We start from the raw sequence: 22,582 nt of genomic DNA on the forward strand, positions 1-22,582 counted from the left end.
TCCTTTATGTAGCAAAGGTAAAGATACATAACCAACGGTCCTGACTTGAGCCCTTCATCATGAGAAAATGCCCGCAAGCATCCGAACAGAAGAGTAGGAGGGGGTGGGTGGCAAGGCAGGAGATGATAGGTGGAGAAAGGAGGGAGGGGATAGCAGCAATGAGGGGGAAGGTTGGTAGGACAGTGTGGGTGAAAGAACTGAAAAGATAGAAAAGGGGGAGGATGAAGTAAAGGCAAGCAGGTTTATGAAAAGCAGTAAAGTGAATGTTCGTGCCATGTGCCAAGGTGTTCTTCCAATCTACAGGTGGTACGTGAGTGTGGGAGAGTGATCCACTGGGAGGTCACTGTGGTTGCAAACAGAGTGGAAGTGCAGAGTGAAGCAACCTCCCAGTCTGCAACCCGCCTTTCTGATGAGGAGAATGCCACAAAGGATGCACTAGATGCAGTAAATAAGTCCTCTGGATGTACAAGTGAAGTGTTGCCTCACGTGAAAGGCCTTTTTGGGGCCCTGGTCCATGGTGAGGGAAGAAGTGTGGGTGCAATTTTTTTGTGAAACAACTGGAAGGACAGGAAAAGGGTTTTTATTCAGATACAAAGGAGAATCAGTGGATGGTGTTTATGTATTTGGATTTTCAGAAAGCCTTTGACAAGGTGCTGCAGATGAGACTGCTAAACAAGATTTTTTTAGCAGAAGGCATAGTGGGAATAAACGGGGCCTTTGATGGCAGATTGAAGATGACTCGTGGAGTTCCACCTTAAGTGCCCTGAGTCAAAACTATAAACAGAGTTAATGCTCTCAATTAAGAACCAGAACGATGGATTCTTTTACCCAAGGAAAAGACATCTGTGAAGAAAGAAGTCATTTGCTTATGAGTCATGTTTTTGGGAAATTGAAACAAACTGGATTTTGGTATTGATCAAACAAGTCATGTGATTAAGATACTTGAAGAAATAAGATTGATTAACAAATAACCAGAGAACACTGTGACCATAGTAATGGTCATTTTAGATTGACCCTTGTCTGGGTAAAACAAGCAGGAGAATTGTCTTATTGAGCATGACCATTTTGGTGGTCATTTCATCTGACCCTTGTCTGGGTTTTTGAAAGCATTGTGTAAGTCTCACATTTCATTTCCCCTACGTAAGGAAGAGAGGAGTTGTAAAAATCATTTGTATGAAAGAACATTTGTCTGGAAGCAACTCAACAAGGATTTGTGGATTTTGAGCAGTCTGATCATTCAGTATTTCTTCTACTTCATAATTACTTCTGAACATGAATTTAAAGGTTCTGGGTTTCAACACAGGATTTCTAAGACTAAACTTTGAATTGACTTTCCAGAATTGTGCCAAAGCTGTAATAGTACACACACACACACACACACACACACACACACACACACACACACACACACACACACACACACACACACACACACACACACACACACACACACATTTGCACATAGATGGAGTTAAGTTTAGATTTAAGTAAGATTATTAATTATCAATAAAAAATATTGTTTTTAAAATAAAATTGTCTTGGTGAATTTCTATTGTTGCTGGTCTTTGATGTAACAATATGTAAATGATTTAGGTGATGGAATTGATGGCTTTCTTGCCAAGTTTTCGGATGATATGAAGATAGATGGAGGGATGGGTAGCGTTGAGGAAGCAGGAAGTCTGCAGAGGGATTTGGACAGGTTAGGAAATTAGCACAAAAGAGGCAGATGGAACACACTGTAGGGAAGTGTATAGTCATGCACTTTGGTAGAAAGAATAAAGGTGTAGACTATTAGCTAAAAGGGGAGAAAACTCAAAATGGAGAATCAAATTGACTTGGGAGTCCTAGTGCAGGAAATCCTAAAACTGAATTTGCAGGTTGATTCATGCAAGGTTGACATTCATTTTGAGACAACTAGAATATAAAAGCAAGGATGTAATGCTGAGAATTTATAAGCCATTGATCAGAGTATTGGACTATTTTGAGCAGTTTTGGGCCCTGTGTCTAAGGAAGGATTTCCTGGCATTGGAGGGGATCCAGGGGAAGTTTATGAGAATGATCCCAAAATGAGAGGGTTAATGAACAAGAAGCATTTGATGGCTCTGGGCCTGTACTCATTAAATTTCATAAGGATGAGGGAGGGGATCTCACTGAAAAATTCTGAATCCACTCTAGACAGTGGATGGCAGAGAAGCTGTTTCCAGTAGTGAGAGAGTGCAAGACCAGAGGGCACAGCCTCAGAATAAGAGGACATCCCTCTAGAACAAAGATGAGGAGAAACTTCTTCAGTCAGAGGGTGGTGAATCTGTGCAATTTGTTGCCACAGCATCTGTGGAGGTGATTTAATTGGGTATATTTATAGGTTCTTGAGTGTCCAAGGTTATGTGGAGAAAGCAGGAAAATGGGGTTGAAAGGAAGGCTGCATCTGGCATGATTCAAATGGCAGAGCAGGATTGATGGGCTAAATAGGCTAATGCTGCTCCTATCTATTATGGCCTATGGCTTGCCCTCAGTGAGTTTTACTTCTTCCTTGTGTGATGTACTGCAGCTTATCCTAAATTTATGTCTAGTTTGTCAATATCCAGTTGCATCCAGTCTAAGTTCAATCAAATCAGCATAAAATAATCAGGGCCCATGAAAATATCGAACATATCTTTATCAATCTTAAATAAAACGTCTCAACTCATTTTGCATTCGTTCATGCACCAGGAGGATCTGGATTTTTAATTTTGCTTTGTTGGTTTCTGCCTGATTACTTGTGTACTTGGGTTTAAATGCAAAGGAAATTGAAAGTTAAAAATTTATGACTAATAAAAGTTGACACCAACGCGTGAACTAAAGAATGGGTCATGGTTTTGTCCATAAATTTTCATGGAACAAATTGACCATCTGTCATGATGTCACCTGTCTAACATTTTCAGAATATAAATGAAAGTCGTTTTGGGTGCATAATGGGTGAATGTTCCTTTGGCATGATGAAGGTAATGTTACCTTCTGTTAAAATTAAAAAGGTTTTACTGTACAATAAACATATGGATGAGATTTTTAAATTTGATGTATGGATAGATATACCAGTGGAAAAAATGAACATTTTGGTGAGCATCTTTAATGAATCACTAAACATTTATAACAGTCTTACAATGGGAGGGGGGGGGGCAGATTGAAAGTATGTCAATATTTATTCTGATTGCATTTTTTATTGATATAAGGCATCCAAATTATTATGTAAATTTAGATGATTAAAGTGGTACAATATCAAGGCTTAAGATCGGGCAAATTTCTGTGGGCAAGTTAATGATGGAGTGTCAAAATGTTGTGAGATCAAAGAAGCCATGTTATTTTCTGTCTGGATACTCTCCAGCCAGATGGCTGCTTGCTTCTAACCTGCTTGTCCATTTTTCCGCTCCCCCTTTCCAGTTTTTCCAGTTCTCATCCCTTCTCTTCCACCCTCCACCCACCAAGCCATCCCTCCTCCCACGATCACTGCTGTTCCCTCCCTCCTTTCTCCACCTATCATCTCCTGCCTTTGCCCCCTCTTTCCCCAACCTCATCCTTTTGTTTGGATGCCTACCAACATTCTTCCATACCTTAATGAAGTCTCAAATTCGAAACGTCGGTTATGTATTTTCACCTTTGCTGCATAAGTTTATCCAGCATTTTGTGTTTTTACTTCAAGCCGTGTATGGTGATTGATACATTCCTATTGGAGTTGTTTGGTGGTGACGATTGTGTCCATTGTGCCTCTGGTGAGCTGTCTCCAAAATGCGATTCAGAGGGTTGCCAATTGATTACTGGGACAAGATTGCCGAGGAGAATCCTCCTGTTAAGTATCAATGTGTAGCAGACTGCAGAAAGGCTTTCTGTTACTGCAATTGTATCTGTCTTCATTGACGCTTTTTTGCTGTCTATGGATGATACATGACGTGTTGATTTCTCCAGAACTTTGGTGTAATGCACTCAACCCCAGCATCTGCAGGTTTCCTTGTTTACCAACAGGTGATTTCTAAATAATTATGTTTTAAGAAGTTATATTCCAGGGATATTCCAAATATTTTCACACCCTGCTCACTTTCTCATGGAATTCATAGATACAGGAAGCTTCTTACTTGCTTGGCCAGTTGGCGGACTTGTGCCTAGATGGTGAGTGGTGGGATAGAGGTCTGCTGGCTGCTTGATTCCCCTCTACTGACTAAAAGTGGCTCCATAACAATGGGGAAGAGATGAGTGAATATTTCTTAAATATCACAAAGGACTGGAGATTATTTAAAGCAGAAAACAAGGAGAGTTTGATTATATTGAAATCTGGAGAATTAAAGCTATGTTTTGGAATAGTAATTAAATTATGTAAGACTATTGTGAATGAACAGTTTCTTCCATTGATATTAGTGGTAATAATGCCTGACTCACAAAAGAAAGCAGCTATGGTTGCCAAATAAAAAATAGCAGTCTGCCCAGAAATTAGTACGAATGTTCATTGTGTGCCAGCACAGTGCCTTTATAGTTCTGCCTTGAATTAAACAACTGGAAATTCTTCCGGAGGATCAGAAGACATGAGAAAGTCTGTCATATCCCTGCAAAAATCTCAGCAGAGCCACAAATCCCTGAGTAGCAACAGATGAGTCAGTCTAATGCCAACATTTTTACCACTGCAAAATGATAGGAAATTATTTAGGCTTAACGTTTAAATTTTTAGATTTTTCAGAGAGACTGGAAGAGGATGGTATATGGAAAGTTACAACATTTAACACCACCATGAAGATGTCCACATATCTAGTTGCTTTTATGGTTAGTGACTATGGTTACATTAACACAACATACAATGGCGTTGAGGTAAATATGATTGTTCTTTATACTCTCTATTTCATTTGACAATTATGTGCATAGCTATATTTTTTTAGAAATTTTAACTCTGCTTAAGTACAAAATTATATCAATTCAAAGACATGTTTCTGAACTGAATTAGTCTTTACATTGAAGTTACCGTGAGAAAAACCTAGAAGTAAGAAAGTTAATTCATAAATAATTGGAGCAAGGGGAATTAGGGATCAAATAGGCAAATGAATAAAATTGACACAATAATAAAAACCAGAGAGTAGGAGTAAAATATAGCTCAGAGAGAAATAGTTTTATAGAGTAGCAACATTCCATTGTGGCTTTTGAACTCAATCCTCACTATCAACTTGCACAACAAACTTGAGGAAGCTATGGACCTGAACCCCAAGGTCCCTCTGTTCCCCCACATTATTAAGAATCCTGCCGGAATTCCTTCAGGTTTAATCTTCCAAAGTGCATTACTTCGCACTTCTCTGGATTGAGCTCCATATGCCGTTTCTCCATTCAATTCTCCAGCCTGCAAATATCACATTATAACCTGTGACAGCCTTCCACATTATTCACAGCACCTAACCTTTGTGTAATCAGCAAACTTATTAACTTATCCTTTGTCTTCTTAGTCCAAATCATTCACGAAAATCACAAATAGCAGTTACTGACCTCCAGGCAAAATGTTTTGGACGTAAATAATTCTATCAAAATTTGTATTAGTCTCCAGATTCGGGTTGTATATAATGACAGATGGTACAAGAATATACTCAAGATAACATACAGAGTGGGCAGTAACATTCCAAATTAATTTGAACAAATGCAGTGAGATACTCTTTTGTAATAGAATTAACTCTCGGAAAAGAAATAAAGGCAGTCAGAGAAAGGAGGGAAATGAGTGGCGGTTCCATAAAATAATTAAAATGCTTGCAAACCTCTTTGAGAAAGAGTATTTAAAAATGGTGTCATGTTATTCTGAATTCTTGGAGTACAGTGCAATTCCATGCTATGATATTTGACTGTGTATTTCCTGATGCTTGGATGCTAAAGGTACAATTTGCCTCCATTTGGTGTAAGATTCATGCGTGCACATTTGGAAGGTGAGGTTGTGCTGCCTGCTGCAATTTTAAAAGATCTCACCATGTAAAATGCTCATTTACTACAAAGAGTACAGATTACATTGATCATAATATGAACCAATATACAGTGTGGATTTAATGTCCATATTGCTATATGCAGCTAATTTTCTATCTACTAAACAAAGATCTATTGCCAAACAGCTGGAAGGATCGACACCATCTGTGCAATTTAGAGATTATCGATAAATCTCTTGTTAGGTTACCAATTGTTTTACGAGTGTCGTTTGGGGAAAAAAATGGTGGTGCATCCTGAGCTGCTTTAATAGCAGCACCCCTGCTGGTGGGGACTGGTGAAAGTGAGGAGCACAGGTACAGTGCTCCTCTGCAGAGTCCAACTGCCTGGTCCTTATGCTGATGGTTCTGTACAGGCTTTAAACGGGGTGTTGAAGGAACCAATGGAGTTTTTATTTAAAAACGTGCAACCGCGGGGTCTGCGCCCAAGATGGTGTTGACTGTGGTGGCAGTGGCTTCAAGGGGTTGAAGACTCTGGCAAAACAGCAGACCGGTGCAGGGCACTCTAAATTAGGAGAACAACCCCCCCCCCCCCCCCACCCGCCCCCCAACCTACAATTAACAAGGAGAAACTTAGGAGATGATCCTACAGCAGCGGACCAGTGAGAGGCTCAGTAGCTGAAGGACAGCTATAGACTACCAGCAACTGGCTCATGGAAGCCAGGAATTGGAACTGGGATTCAAGAAGGAGCTGAAGGCAAGGTGGTCTCCTGAAGGGCTTTAGATGCTGAAGGCTTCCTGGTCATATCAGAAGTTTGGACCAGGAACTTGGGTTGCAACAGATGGAACAGGGGTTTGTGTAGCTAGAGAGGCTCCAGGTGTGCTGGAGGCCAATCTACGGATCCTCAGTAGGCGTTTTTAAACTGCCCTGTAAAATGGGGTTAACCTGGCAATTTGCCCAGTTAGCGCCCCTTTCACAGGGCAGTTTGAAAGGGTCCAGCACGGTTAGGCACGTCTAAAATCAAATGGATCCCTGCCCTACCTTGGAGGTAGTCAAGGAACCTATTAAAACTTACCTAGGTCACGTCCTCCCGTGGCTTGAAAGCGAAAATGGCTGACCCAGTTACTCCTATGACACGGAATCCCTGGCAAAAGGGGAGAGTGGGGTCGCTGGCGGGGCAGAGGGATCCCCATGGTCATCAGGGCCGGAGGGGATGTTGCGTTCATTGGGCCGGTGGGGATGCCACAATCAGTGGGCCAGTGTGGGGGGGAGGGGGTGCCATGATCGGTGGGCTGGGGCGGAGGGGTCAGCTGCCATGGGTTCGGGGTGTAGTGCCAGTTGATGAAGTAAACAAAGACAATGCAATCAAACAATATTCATGGCTTTTATTGGCAGACACTTCTGGTCCAATAATGAAAGACAATGGGTGCAGACACAGTTATACCCAAGGGGAATGTCCTTAACGGTAGAGATAATACACAGTCAATGTTAGTACAGCAAGGCTTGCCAGAGGGGAGACAGGCAACTTAGCAGAGATTCACCACAGGGGGGAGCACGATTGACAATGGGAGGGAGACTGACAGTTGGTGGGGGAGACTAGTTTGCGTGACACATCATTTACTGTGTCATCGCGGGGGCAGGATCCCCCTTAAATTATCACTTCCCTCTCCTGTCTGACACCGAGCTACCTTCCTCTTGCCTTCTAGGCATATAGCATCCCTGTAACTCCATCAGCCTCCTGAATGAAGCGGAGTTCATCTAACTCCAGGTCTAATTCCTTAACTCGGCATGTTAGGATCTGCAGCTGGATGCACTTCTGATGAAGTCATCATGGATACTGCTGACTTCCCTGCCTACTGACATTCTGCAAAAGGAGCATTCTCCTGCCTTGGCTGCCATTCCCATTAAGTATGACTAGAGGAAAAATATATACAAGATAAATAAAACCTGCCCTTACCTGTGCCTACCTGCTAAATCCTTTTTTTTTTGTCCCTCCTTTGGGATGTCCTTACCTCAGCTCCTGCACCACCACTTCAGCATCTTCTTGCCGAAGCCCCTTGATCCAAAGCCTTACCACTCAGTTCACTCTGACAATACATGCACCCTCGATGACTGTTCTGCTAGACAGTGCCTCACTTTTGTAGTGCTGCTTGGGTCACCTGACCTTGATTGCCCAATCAGACACCTTCCCCTCTTCACTTCTGCAAGGACTGCTCCTTCCGTGACTCCCTCATGCACTCATCCCTTCCTCTAATTTCACCCTTTAGTACCTGCCCCTATGACTAAAGGAAATGCTGAACCTGCACCCATGCCTCCTGCCTCACTACCATTTAGGGCCTCAAATAGACATTCGAAGTGAAGCAATACTTCACTTGTGAATCTGTGGGTGTATCATCTATTGCATCCAATGCTACTGCTCTCGCCTTCTCGACATCAGAGAATCTAGACTTGGGAAGATTGTTTCGCTGAGCACCTTCACTCTGTCTGTAGCAATGGCGGGTATCTCCCAGTAGCCAAACATGTCAATCCATGCCCCATTCCCACACTGGTGTGTCTGTCCATGGCCTCAGACACTGCCAAACTGAGGCTACCCGCAAATTGGAGGAGCAACATCTAATGTTCCATCTGGGCACTCTCCAATTGGATGGCATTAACATTGAGGACAACTCCCCTGTGTCCTTCATCCCTCTGTCTCCTTTCCTCCAGCTCTCCACCTCCTTCCCTCTCCATTCTGAGCTCTCCTCTTCCCCTATCACCCATATGCTCCTCATTCCTGTTCCTCCCCCAACCTGCTTTTTTGCTCATGCAGTGGTGAAGGGCTTAGGCCCGAAATATGGGCCATGTAGTTTTATCGTTGTTACATAACTAACACTGCATGACTTGCTGAGGTTCTCCAGCATTTTTGTGTAAAATGCAGTTAATGACTTGTTGTAATACACAACAGGGGTGCAGGGCAAATCTTTTAGGTGCTGGAGCTCACCAAAACTGGTGACAAGGAGGTCTCACGAGACCTGACCTTGGTGGCCAGCATGTTGTATAATTTGACAGTGAACTGTAGGACTACCAGCTGTTCAAGAAGCAGGTATGTCCAGAATAGAGAAGAACGTTCAGCAGTGGGGGGGAGGGGGGGGGGGGAATGTTGTCTTGTACGTCACCCTGAGTGGGCCTATGAGGTCCCAAAGCAGCCCAAAGAGGTGCCGGAGTGGTGCTCCGGCTGCACTGCACCTCTGATGCACAAGTCAGAATGGCTGGTGAACAAAGCATATGGATAAGCAAGGGCACTGAATGACATCAAACTCTATAGAGAAAATGTGGTTAATTTTAATACAAAACCAAAAGTTTAATGAAAGCTTAGTTATAACTTTTATATTTTACTTTCAAATACTTTTGCAGATTCGTGTTTGGGCAGATAAAGAAGCCTTATCAAGTGGTGACTTTGAATATGTATTAAACATAACAGGGCCAACACTTGGATTCTTTGAGGAATATTTTAATATAAGCTATCCCTTATCCAAACTGGGTAAGTCATCTTTTTGTGTACACTTATCCAAGGTTTTATTCCAATATTCTGTGTAGTGTCAGCATGATGTCTGAGTGAATTTACTTTTTGGATCTCATTTAGATTAATCATTAACTTCACTTCAAATTGGCAGCAGTAGCAGGCATGAATTTGTTAGGACTTTTGCCAACAGGTCCAGGGGTCAACTTTCACAGTCCCTTGGAATTGTGTGTAACTTATACAAAACACTGTTAACTTTGGAAGGGTCAAATTTATTGCAGCTGGTCGTTTGCTTCAGTAAGCCAGGTTTAAAATCACTACTTGTGAATTTAAACTCAACTCTAGAAAGTTAACAAAAAAAAATTCAATAAATCCTACTTACTTACTGGATAATACCAGTAAGTGATCAATTTTAACTTGCTGGGTAGTGGTAAAAACCCAACTGGTTTTGTAATGTGCTTGACACTCAGTGCCACACCTGCCCATTGTCACTGTGAATCAGCTTGATCTTAAGGCAGTAGTGTAAAATACCTGCTGTTGAGTTGACCATCATTTTTCACATCTCCCAGTTCTTAGTGGATCAGTTTCTTACTATCACCTCTTTGAATCATAAACTCCTGAATTGGAACACTAATTATTCCATATTTATTGCTTGAATCAATTACTTAATTGTTTGTCCAAAAATTGGTTTGCTGTTGAATTAGTCCATGCACGGACCAATCAAAGACAAGGCAGGCAAGGTGCTGTGAAAGGGAGGGAGGCAGCTGAGGAGGAAATGATCACAGACCTTGTCGTGTTTCTCCCATTTGTGTTTGGTTAAATTTATGTGAACTGGTTAACCTATTTAGTGGTTGCCTGTGTTGGATAGGCAATGTCCTTCAGACCACGCTTCTCTGAACACAACCATGAAAAAAAACCTGCTGACGCTAGAAATCTATAATAATGTCACTCAGTGAATGAAAGTAAAAGAGTTAATAATTCAGGTCAAAGAAACCTTATTGGAACTGGTAAGGAGTGACCATAGAGAAGCTAGAAGGACTCATTGGGTCAGGCAGCATTCATGGATAGAAATGGCTAGTCATTGTTTTGTTAAGAGATACAGCACAGTAACAGGCCCTTCTTACCCATGGGCCACCCCAATATACCAATGCGACTAATTAATCAACTATGCAGGAGGAAACCAGAGAACTCAGTGGAAACCCACACGGATGTGGAGAGACCATACAAGCTCCTTATCAGTGGATTAGAACCCTGGAACTGGCACTGTAATAGCATTGTGCTAAGTGTACTGTCCATGGTTTTGGGCTGGGGCCCTTGATCATTCTCAACAAAGGGACGTGAACTGAAACATTGACAGGCTGTTTCTATCCTTGAATGGGGCCTGACTCACTGAATCCCTCCAGTTTCTCTTCATTTACTCAAGATTCCAGCATCTGCAATTTTTGAAAGGGTCCCGATCTGAGATGTTGACTGACCATGTTGACTGTCTGACCAGCTGACTTCCTCCAGCAATTCTTTACTCTCAAGATTCCATCATCCGCAGCTTTTATGTTTGTCAAGAGAGAAGACCAATTAGTTTCTTGTTGCCAAGAGGAGCAATGGATATGACAAAGGATCATCTGAGGCCAGGAATGCTGTGGGGAGAAGTTATTCATGAAATCATCTGATGACAGGTTATTGAGGACAGTTAGAAAGAGATAATTCAAAGAAATGTACAAAGCTTTGTGTCTTACGATCTAACCGTCCTTGTTAATCTATCAAGCTTTCTTCATGAACAGTTTGCTATCACTGCATCCTGGCCTTGACCTAAGATGGATATTCCCTTTGTCTTATTTATTCTTTCTCCAAGATAGCTACTATCTCTCTTTCCTGGTTCTGACAAAAGTCAAGGTGACTACTTTTTCAGTATCCACATATCCCAGCTTGACCTGCTGAATGTTTATAGGATTCTGATGCCCACAATGTTTGCAAAAGAGAACTTTAAAAATACACTGTGGCCCCTTGTGTATACAGATGGTGGGCCTTGACCATTGAGGTTTGTGCATTTACCCAAATGTTAAAATCTACACTTCTGCCCAATTTGGCAGGTGACAACCAACTGCTTGCCTATCAGGATATTACAGCACAGAAACAGGCCACTTTGGCCTTTCTAGGTCATGCCGAACCATTTTTTTAATTTTTGCCTGCACCCAGCCCATAGCTCTCCATACCTCTCCCATCCATGTACCTGTCCAAATTCTCCTTAAATGTTAAAATTGAGCCCGCATTCACCACTTCAGATGGCAGCTCATTCCACACTCCTACCACTCTCTCTGTGAAGAAGTTTCCCCTAAACCTCTCCCCTTTCACCTTTAACCCATGTCTTCTGCTTTGTATCTCACCTACCCTCACTGGAAAAAGCCGACCTACATTTACTCGGACTATCCCCCTCATAATTTTAAATACCTCTATCAAATCTCCTCATTTTTCTTTATGCTCCAGGTATACAGTCCTAACCTGTTTAACCATTCCCAGTAACTCAGTTCCTGAAGTCTGAGCAACATTCTACTAAATCTTCTCTGCACTTTTTCCATCTTATTGAAATCTTTCCTGTAGTTAGGTAACCAAAATTGGACACAATATTCCAAATTTAGCCTCACCAATGTCTTATATAACTTTGCTATAACATCCCAGCTCCTATACTAAATACTTCGATTTTTGAAGGCCAATAGGCCAAAACCTCTGTTTACAATCCTATCTACCTGTGACGCCACCTGTGACACAGGGAATTATGTATCCCTCTGTTCCTCTGCACTCCTCAGTTCCTAACATTTACCATGTATGTCCTCTCTTGGTTTGTCCTTCCAAAATGCAACAATTTTAGTGTCATCTGCAAACGTGATTTTCAGGGTTACTGTTAGTTTTGGGAGCTATAATTTACTGCAAGACATTTTACTGCATCTGACACATTCTGCTCTTTTTCTTTCAGATATAATAGCAGTACCTCAGTTCGAAGAAAGTGCAATGGAAAACTGGGGTATGCTGGTTTTCCAAAAAGATTTACTGCGTTCTCATCCAAAGAAGTCAACCCCTGAAGCTAAGATAATTGTGTCCATATTGGTTGCTCATGAACTGGCACACCAGGCAGGTTAATGCAATCTTTTCCCAAGTTAGTTGCTGTTCATCTTTCTGCTGGGAATTTGAGATTGAGAACTGCTGGAGACACACTACCACATGTTTTGTGGTTTAATAATTTAAAAGTTGTCATTTGAACCAAACCATTCCAATGATTAAATATTGATGGGAGAGAACAGTCTTTTGCACATGTTGTCATGAAACTCTCTCAAAACACATATATAAATAATAGCTCTTCTAAAACTTTGCATTAAGTTGCTGTGGTTGTGCAAACATGGGACTGGTTCGAGTTGCTCTACTGTCTTATGATGCTTTCACCAATGTCAGGCTGTAGGTTGTCCCTGAGCCATACAGCAGCCAGGAGGAGGAGTTGGAGAGCAATATCCTTCAGCCTTTCTGCTCTGTGTAAGAGATGACAGATAAGTACAGCTTGACTGGGAGTAAAGTCATTGAATTAACCAGGGAAGTAGCTGGTTAGCCTTAGTTTGGCATGAGCATCATTGTTTTAAGTAATGGTCCCTGCCACATTTTCATGTTTGCTGTACAGTATTAGATAGATGACTGACCCTTTCCACTGCAGAAAAGGTGTCTGTGTCTTTTCCTGTTGCAGAGAGCAGGAGGCTTAGCAAACACATGGATCTGTGAGAATTCCGGCCTTCCCTGAAGTTCAGTCAGTGGAACATAAAACATAGAACATTGCAACACAATACAGGTCCTTTGGCCCTCGATGTTGTTCCATCCTATATATTCCTACCAAAAAAAAATACTAAACCCTTCCCACCTTGTAACGTTCCATTTTTCTTTCATCCATGACCCAAATGCTTCAGCCTGCAGCACCATCCCTGGCAAGACATTCCATGTGCCCACAACCCTCTGCGTAAATAAATAAACAAACAAATGAATGGCCCCTCAAAACTTTCTTCCCTAAACACGTCTTCATGGTGTTTGCTGTTCCTGCCCTGATAAAAAGGTGCAGGCTGTCTACTTAATCCATACCTCTCAGAATCTTGTTGACCTCTATTAAGTTTCCTCTCATCCTTCTTTCCTAGCTCTGCTAACCTTGCCTCATTTTCTAATCTAGGCAACAACCTGGTAAATCTCCTCTGCAATTTCCATACCTTCCTCATTCTTCCTGTAATGAGGTGATCAGAACTGAACACAATACTCTAAGTGTGGTATCACCAGAGATTTGGAGAGTTGCAACATGACTTCTCAACTCTGGAACTCAATCCCCCATCAATGAAGCCCAGCATCCCATATGCCTTCTTAACTATCCTATCAACCTGTACGGCAACCTTGAGAGATGTATGGATTTGGAGCTCAAGGCCCCTCTGTTCCTCCACATTGAGTACGTTTAATGGTCAGATACTTAATAGCTTGCTGGTTTGACCTTCAAAAATGTGTCACCTCACACTTATCTGGATTGAACACCATCTGGCACTTTTCCATCCAACTCTGCACTCTGTCTCTATCCTTTGATAACCTACGACAACCTTCAGCACCATCCATAACTCCTCCAGTCTTTGTCTTATCCACAACCTTACTTCTGCTTCTTCATCTAGATTGGGCTCCCAAACCTTTTAGACTATCGACCCCTTCATGGAATCCTTGATCCAGGCATGGAATTCACCTCCCCACCCCCACCCCCACTGGCTAGTGCTGCCACCCCGCCTGACATACAAAGAACATACGCCTCTTTCTTCTCCGCTCTGTCCACCTTCCCTCATCCTCCTGTTTACTCTCAACTTAATGAAAAGCCCGAAGCCAAATACAACTTGTTGGCTACCAAGACCAGCTCTCACGTGAGGTTGGCCACCCCCGCTATAGGCGCTATTTTCCATAGCACTGTAGAGGAAGAAGCGATCCCTGCTCTCCAGCTCACCCACTGTAATGTTGCGATTTGAGTCTATAACGTGGGTGTGGTAAGGATCCAATAATTGGCATGGTCTGCATATTAACAGCTTTTAAAGGCAGCAGGCAGACCAAATGCATTTGCTTGATGGGTTTCATTAAATTGTTTTTGCCGGCCTGATTACACGATAAGAAGTATTTACAATTTAAAATGAGCTTTCTCTTTTTTTGAAGTGGTTTGGAAATCTGGCTACTATGAACTGGTGGAATGATCTGTGGCTCAATGAAGGATTTGCAACATACTTTGAATTCATAGGTGCTTCTCTTGTGAATCCACTTGTAAGCAAATCTATTTATTTTAATAGTCAAAGTTCTGTTATTGGTCTCAGATAGTCTGCTTGCATCATTAACACTTTGCCTAAGAACTGATAAATGTCTGAATCTACAGGCACAGTTTTATAAGGGAGAATAAATGCAGTTTTATAGCAACTTTCTCATCGCTGGGATATCCAGAAGCTCCCAAGAAATACTGATCAACTTTGGAGGGATATTTGTTACTGGTTTGTAAAATGTGATTGCTAAATTATTACAGCCAAGTCTTAAAAGAGAATGAAGACATTATACTTCTATTGGTCATTGAAAATATTAAAAAGCATCTAAACAAAAAGGATGGGAATATTCTTTAAAATGTATCCTCAATCAAAACAGATCCATTTGACAATTGCCAATTAACACATTTAAAGGTTGAACTAGGCAAACATGAATAGGTGAAAAACATACTTCATGGAACATGTTGAAGGGATGGGCTATTTATTTATGTTACTTAACATGAAATACACTAATTACTGTATTGATTTATTGCAGGATGATGTACAATTCAATGCTCGTGTATATAAAATGCTTCACGGTCATGAATATTTTCACTCACAATCTTTAATAGAGAAGGAAGAATATGTGAGAACATTTGAGGAAATCAGACAAATGTTCAATGGCATTACTTACTCCAAGGTGAATTCCAGATCAAATCTTGAAAATTGCAAATAGATTTCAGCTTGTATCTGGAATTAGCATGTCTTTGAGGAAATCTAAATGCATACTTGTTTGTGTTGTAATAATTCAATGAGAATTTAGCTTTCAGGTGGCATTCCTGTGTTGCTATTTCTTAAATAAAATATTTCAGTCACCCCTTCGATTCCACCATCAGTAAGCCTCTTATCAAGGATGTGGAAATGTTCTCCACGGTTGTAATTGAAACAAATTGTTTATTATTGTCACGTGCACTGATATCTCAGTGAAAATTTTGTTTTGCATGCTATTCAGACAAATCAACCCGTGCACGAGTGCAGCAAGTAGTACAAAGTAAAACAAGAGTATTGAATATAATTTTACAGAGGAAAGTGCAGTTAAAGCAGGTTTGTGAGATCAAGAGATCACCTTTTACAAATGAGAGGTCTGTTCAAGAGTTTGAAAGAAACTGTCAGTGAAACCATCCTAGCCTCAATGAATGTAGATACAGAGTCAGTGAAAAATATCCCAAATTTATTTGCGGGTAATCTCAAAGAAAAAGAAGAATGCTCTACCACATTCTTCACATAACAGCTGATGGCATTGACAGCCATGCGCACAATTATGCCACTTTCCAATCAAGTGTCAATCATTTGCAAAACTTCCAGAAAAGGTCTCAAAATAGGTCGTCTAAAAATAAACAAGGATTGCACCTTGCAACTTCCAACTCCTGTGTACCTGTTAATTCATTAGATTGAACCTAGCCTATGAGAGTATCGCCCTTTATCACAAGTCCTGATACAAAGTCTCAAAAGCATCTTCTGACAACCCTCAATAGCAAATAAGAATAAGCAGTAAATGATGACCTCCCAGAAATACCCAGCACCACCAACTAAGAAAGAATGAGAATTCCAAATACTCAAAGTGATGCAATTTCCATGTCTCTGTCCTTCTGAAATAGATGATTTTATGTTACACCTCTGAGGAGATTGTATAGAGGCACTAGTGAATGATGCCTTTTTCTTCCTCTGTCTCTTTTTCTCATACCACAAATTGATTCTGCCTTGTAGCCAGATATATATCAGTGTCCCATAATACTCGAGGATCTGTTCACACTCATCACATTTCTGGCCAAGGTTAGAAGATTGCAGAAATATGACCAGTGTGACCAGATCCTTGGACATTATGGCACACTGATACCTATCTGCCTACATCCTTCCTTACATCAGTTGGTTCCAGGTGATGTCCTTCACTCCTAAGTAAGCAAGGAATCTCTCTGACTGTTTAACACTTCTACCCAGATCTTGAAATCATCTCCATTGAAATGGGAGCTCTGTTCCCATGCCAATTTGGTTATTGTTTTTGTAGAACTTCACAAGTTGTAAAATGACTTTCAATAGTAATCGAGTTCAGCAGTTGCTTCCAATTTAAGAGCTAGAGACATGATGCCAAATAATATTCTTATTTAAGAAAAGGTTGGACAGGTATATGGATGAGAAGAAGATGGAGGGTTATGGGCATTGTGCAGGGAGGTGGGACTAGAAAGGGGTGTTTGGTTCGGTGCGGACTAGAAGGGCCTAATGGCCTGTTTCCGTGCTGTAATTGTTATGTTATGTTATGTTCTATCACAGAGAGCATGGGAATTCTGTATTTACACTCAACTTTGTGCTACTGTAGAAAGCTGGTTGTTGTCTCGTTGCAGAAAGTGTGCATCCAAAAAACATAGACACAAACAACAGTGGGGCATTTTCATGCTTTCATAAATTTATGCACATACCAACTTCCAATCTTTTATCTTTTCCTTGTATTCAATTTGGCCAACTTTTCTAAATTTGAAGAGTACTATAATTAGAGAATTGTATGCAACTGCATTAGTGTGAGCTGGTATATCTGCACCACATCTAGATGTGGTTCTGCATAGTACTGATGAGCTAACAGTGGTTTCTTATACAGTTCAATAAATGACTTGTACTTTTACACTCAAGGTTGCCTCCCTCGAGAGGAGTCACGTGATGGAGTAGTGGCCGGTCAGGAAAACCAGCCCTCTCCTGGAAAACAGGAAAAAAGTTAGAAAAAGACAAAGAACAAGAAAAATAAAATATAAGAAATAGAAGATAAAGTTACAGAGAAGGAGAATGGCATCCAAGAAGGAGAAAATAAAAACAACTGGAATAAAAGATATAGAAAAATCGCCGAAGAAGAAAGAAGAAGGCCTTACCTGCACGAAGGAACAGGACGCTGTGGTGGCGAGGAGCACCCGACCCCAGAGGTCAGTGCCTGCCCTGCGGAGTCGCGACTCATCTGCCGGTGGACTTCAAAAATGGGTCTCAGAGTCAAACAAAAGTGCGCAACCAACGAAACAAGGGAATAAGAGGACACTGGTGGGAGGGGGGCCAAGCAGAGGAGCGGGCAGCCGCAGCGCAAACAGGTGAGGGACGCCTGACACCAGGGCAGTCAGCTGGAGGATGAGAAAGGCAGCAGAGAAGGGAGCGACGTGGGAGAGAGACAGAGAGATGACCGGCAAGAAGATCAATGGCAGGAGGCACAACAGAGGTGTACCGAAGAGGGGAGGACCAGCAAGAAGAGGCCCGACAGAGATGCAAGCAGATCCACAGGAAAAATCCCTGTGACACAGACACAAAGAAGAGAAGAAGAAGACACAAACACAGGTACAGACACAGAAGAAGAAGACCAAGATCTTCACAGAGAAATAGAAGGTAAAACTGATGGACAAAGAGAAATAGAAGGTAAAACTGATGGACATAATATAGATAAAGTCTTTTTTGAAGAACAAATGAGATCACTAAAAGAATGGTTATCATTAGAATTTAATGCAATTAAAAGAAAAATGAAAAGAACAGAAGATAAAATGCAAAGGTTAGAACTAGTAATGACAGAAATAGGGAAAAGAGTAGAGAATGTGGAAGAGCGGGAAACAGCTGTAGAAATGGAAGTAAATGACTTAAGAGAAAAATTGGAAGAAAGTGACAAAAAATTAAAGAGACACAAGAGTTGTTATCTCAGAAAATTGATATGTTGGAAAATTATATAGACGAAAACAACATAAAAATAGTGGACCTGAAGGAGGGTGAAGAAAGCACAGACATGAAGGAATTGATAAAAGGATGGATCCCAAAGGTCCTATGAACGACAGAAATACAGGAAGAAATGGAAATAGAAAGGGCACACAGAGCATTAGCTCCGAAACCACAGGCACATCAAAAACCAGGATCCATCTTAGTGAATTTTTTGAGATATATGACAAGAGAAACTGGAACAGGCAAGGAATAAAGTTAGAGAAGACAATAAACCTTTGGAATACAAGGGTCAAAATTTTTTTTTTATCCAGACATAAGTTTTGAACTCTTAAAGAGGAGGAAGGAGTTTAATACAGTGAAAATTATTTTATGGAAAAAAGGTTACAAATTCATGTTAAGACATCCAGCTGTGCTTAAAATATTTATACCCGGGGAGCAAAACAGACTGTTCTCGGATCCAGAGGAAATGCTAGAATTCGCAGAACGTTTGCAGGACAGAAGAAGAAATGAAGAGGTGTAATAAGAATGAAGAATGGCGATAAAGTATATATAAAGATGTAAAAACAATGTATATGTAAAGAACTAAAGAGGAAAAAGAGAAGTGAAGGAAGGAAGTAAGGGTGAAAAAAAAAGAGAGAGCTTTGTTACATGTGTTTTCTGTGGGGGGGAAAGGTAAGAACCGTCACTGCAAAATCAGTTGACGCTGTGAGCAAGATTACAATCCAAATGAAAAGGGGAGTTGTGGTTGCCCAGCAAGGGATAAGGGGAAACTCAGAGAGGGAGGGAACTTTTTGGGTTAAGATATTAGTGGGTGTGGGAACCGCGAGGGTACTTTATGTTTTAAATGTATTGTCGTACATTAAGTTTAATAAGAGAAAACTAAGAGATGAAAAAGGGGGATGGAGGTGGCAAAGAGGTGGAAAATAAATATAAGCAAGATATAAGATCATGTTGAACTATATGACTATAAACATTAATGGAATGCATAACCAAATTAAAAGGAAGAGGCTACTAAATTTATTGAAGAAGGAAAAAATAGATATAGCATTTGTACAGGAAACACATCTAACTGAAGCGGAACATAACAAATTAAAGAGAGACTGGGTAGGACACGTAGCAGAAGCATCTTATAATTCAAAAGCTAGAGGTGTAGCCATACTATTTAACAAAAATGTACCAATTAAAATAGAGGAGAAAATATTAGATCTGGCAGGGAGGTATGTAATGATAAAATGTCAGATATACTCATAAATTTGGAATTTGCTCAATGTATATGTGCCTAACGAGAAGGATCAAAAGTTTATGCAGGATATTTTTTTGAAGATTGCAGACACACAAGGAAATATATTGATAGGAGGAGATTTTAACATTAATTTGGACCCATTGTTGGATAAAACTGAACAAAAGACAAGTAATAAGAATAAATTAGCCAAATTTATGGTTAAATCAATGCAGGAAGAATACAATATTTCTGCATGAGGTTACGCATGATACAGTATAATTAGTTACACAGGATATATGTTACTCCTCAAAAATTAAAATAATGGGACTCAACATTATCAGATAATGTTTTCGCTGTGGGAAGGAAATGGGAACAACATTACATGCAACTTGGATATGTGCGAAGGTGAATACATTTTGGGAAGAACTAAAGCAGATACTAAATAAAATTACAAAAAATAGAATACCAAAAAAAACAGATATTTCTTTTAAATAACATAAGAAGTAAAGAATTAGGCCTCAAATTGGAAAAAGCACAAAAAAAATTCATTATGATAGCCTTAGCGATAGCAAAAAAAATGTATAATGTCAACTTGGAAAATGGAAGAGAGCATGAGTATACAGCAATGGTACATGGAAATGAATAAATGTATTCCATTGGAAAAAATAATATATTATTTAAAAAATAAAGTCACAATGTTTGAACTTTTTTGGGAACCATACATGGAACATATCAGAGAGAGCATGCCTTGGACCTCCATCCCCTAAAATGAAAATGATAAGAAAACAAATCAACTAGATTCAGTGTGTAATAAATAGATGACACATTTTTCTTGTTTATTTTCCTTTGTGTGAAGATATTGGTTTATGGTTTTATTGTATTGTATATGTTGAATACTAATGGGTTGGGGGGGGAGTAGAGGGGAGGGAAGGAAAGGGGGAAAAAAGGGAGAAAAGGTCAACTGTATAAATTTAATGAGAAACATTTGTACATATTTTGGTTGACATGATTCACAGTGTGAAAAATAAAAAAATTATTTAAAAAAAAGGTTGCCTCCCTCATAAGAGAATCGAGATTACCCAAAATCTTTTCATGCTTTCACAGAGAATACTTTCAGCTAATAATAAGAGCAGTATTTCAAGCAAACTTTTTGGACTAGATTTGAATTCAGGACCTTGAGATAAAAAGTAGTTTAATTACCTTGGCATCTTCTATTCTGGAACTGATCACTTCTGTCAGATTTGCTATCCATATGCCTTTTCTTATCTAATGAAGACATTAAATCACTGGGAGCAGCACCCATCTTCTTGATGCAATAAATAATTGGAAGGATGAATGGAATATTGACCTTTATCTCAAGGAGACGAGAATAAAAATGAGTGTAAATTATGGTCAAGTCAAATAAAGTTCTATTTTGGAGACCTGGATTCAGTTCTTGTCACGCCAACTTGGAAGAAGTGCATCTTAGGTTCACTACAGCAATACGCAGTTAAAGGATAAAGTGATGAGGGCAAGTTCCATTGACTAGGATCATATATATTTCCATATAGAAGTTTAAATGATGATCTTACTGGGATATTTAAGCTCAGTATAGGGTTAATAAATTTGCCAGAAACTATTTCGTCTGCGAGGGAAGTCTGGATCAGATCATGTAGAAATTCAGAGACAGGTTGTTTAAGGCCAGAGATATTTTTAGAATTTTCTCCCTAAGAAAGTGCCAAGATTAAATCAATACAACATTTCAAAAGTAAGGGTAAGGATTTTAGCTAGGCAGGCTTATTGAGAGTTATTGAGCCAAGGTAGATAAGGGAAGCTAAGCTATAGGTCTGCCATGACCCAATTAATTGAACAAATGGGTGAAAAGGGAGAATTTAGTTCAATACTTGCATGTTTTTAACATTTAAAGTTATTTTCCCACTATCCTTTACCAGTGCACTTCCTTTAGCTACTGGAAAATATTCAGGAGACAGGCAATTAATTCTTATTTTTCTTATATACTTCCTAATTTTATCAAAAGAATCTCTTTTTCTTCTTTCCCTGCATAGGGTGCAATAATTATCCACATGGCTTGCCATTTTATGACACATGAACTGCTTCAGAAAGGGATTAGGGTAAGTTTATAAAGAATTTTTTCTTAATTTCAGTTAGTAAAGTCTCCATTAATAGAATTAACACTTCAAATTGTGATTAAAGATGTTTAAATATTTGTTTTCCCTTTTTTCCCTTGCAGTCATACCTAAAGGCATTTTCCTATTCCAATGCTGTGACAGATGATATCTGGAATCATTTGCAGATGGTGAGTGTGCAGGTTTCAGCAGATGTCACATCACGTAGCAGTTTTGAACATTTTGGATCCTATGAATAATTTTGTTTCCTCTTTCATAGTTGATCCATGACAGATATTATTTTGTAATGTATATGATTTAAAATTTAATAATTTAGTGAGAACCAATTTTTAGAAGTCTAATTTTGAAAACTATGTGAAATGAATATTTAAATTGGTTTGCAACCAGTATTATATATTCCATTTTGCTTAGAAGTTGGGAGGGATACAAGCATCAAACTACAATTTTAATTAATTAAGGATGCAATTCCATAATTACATTGAAAAGAAGAGGCCCCAATGGCCAGTGTATCTACTTAAGCTGCTCTAAAAATTTTCAAGAAAAGCAGATCACTTTAATTTTTATTATGGACAGCCTTTATTTAGTGTTGTTTTATTTCCCCCCTTAAAACCTTATCATTCCTGATCGACCTTATGGATTGCAAAGATTGTCATTCTTATAATTGCAGAAATGTTACTTTTTGTTTGTGTGTACAGTACTGCCAATTACATGCAGTAATTGCATCTAAGCCAATTGTTAAAAGTTGGTTGTCATTTATTCATGGTTGAGCATTTATTTGGTCAATGAAAGATGTGTAGCTGATAGCTTTTTACAC

The 22,582-nt window shown here is 39.9% G+C and overlaps 1 protein-coding gene across 1 annotated transcript in view; it reads left to right on the forward strand.

Moving 5' to 3' along the window:
* Positions 1-22,582, forward strand: part of LOC138739387 (aminopeptidase Q-like) — a 212,545-nt gene that overhangs the window by 37,816 nt on the left and 152,147 nt on the right. Inside the window, 7 exon segments of the mRNA XM_069891363.1 lie at positions 4,694-4,830; positions 9,307-9,433; positions 12,381-12,535; positions 14,612-14,779; positions 15,284-15,385; positions 21,688-21,753; positions 21,873-21,938. Coding sequence (XP_069747464.1) covers positions 4,694-4,830; positions 9,307-9,433; positions 12,381-12,535; positions 14,612-14,779; positions 15,284-15,385; positions 21,688-21,753; positions 21,873-21,938 — 821 coding nt within the window.

The sequence above is a fragment of the Narcine bancroftii genome, chromosome 1 (genome assembly GCF_036971445.1).
Source record: "Narcine bancroftii isolate sNarBan1 chromosome 1, sNarBan1.hap1, whole genome shotgun sequence".
Classification (NCBI taxonomy): domain Eukaryota; kingdom Metazoa; phylum Chordata; class Chondrichthyes; order Torpediniformes; family Narcinidae; genus Narcine; species Narcine bancroftii.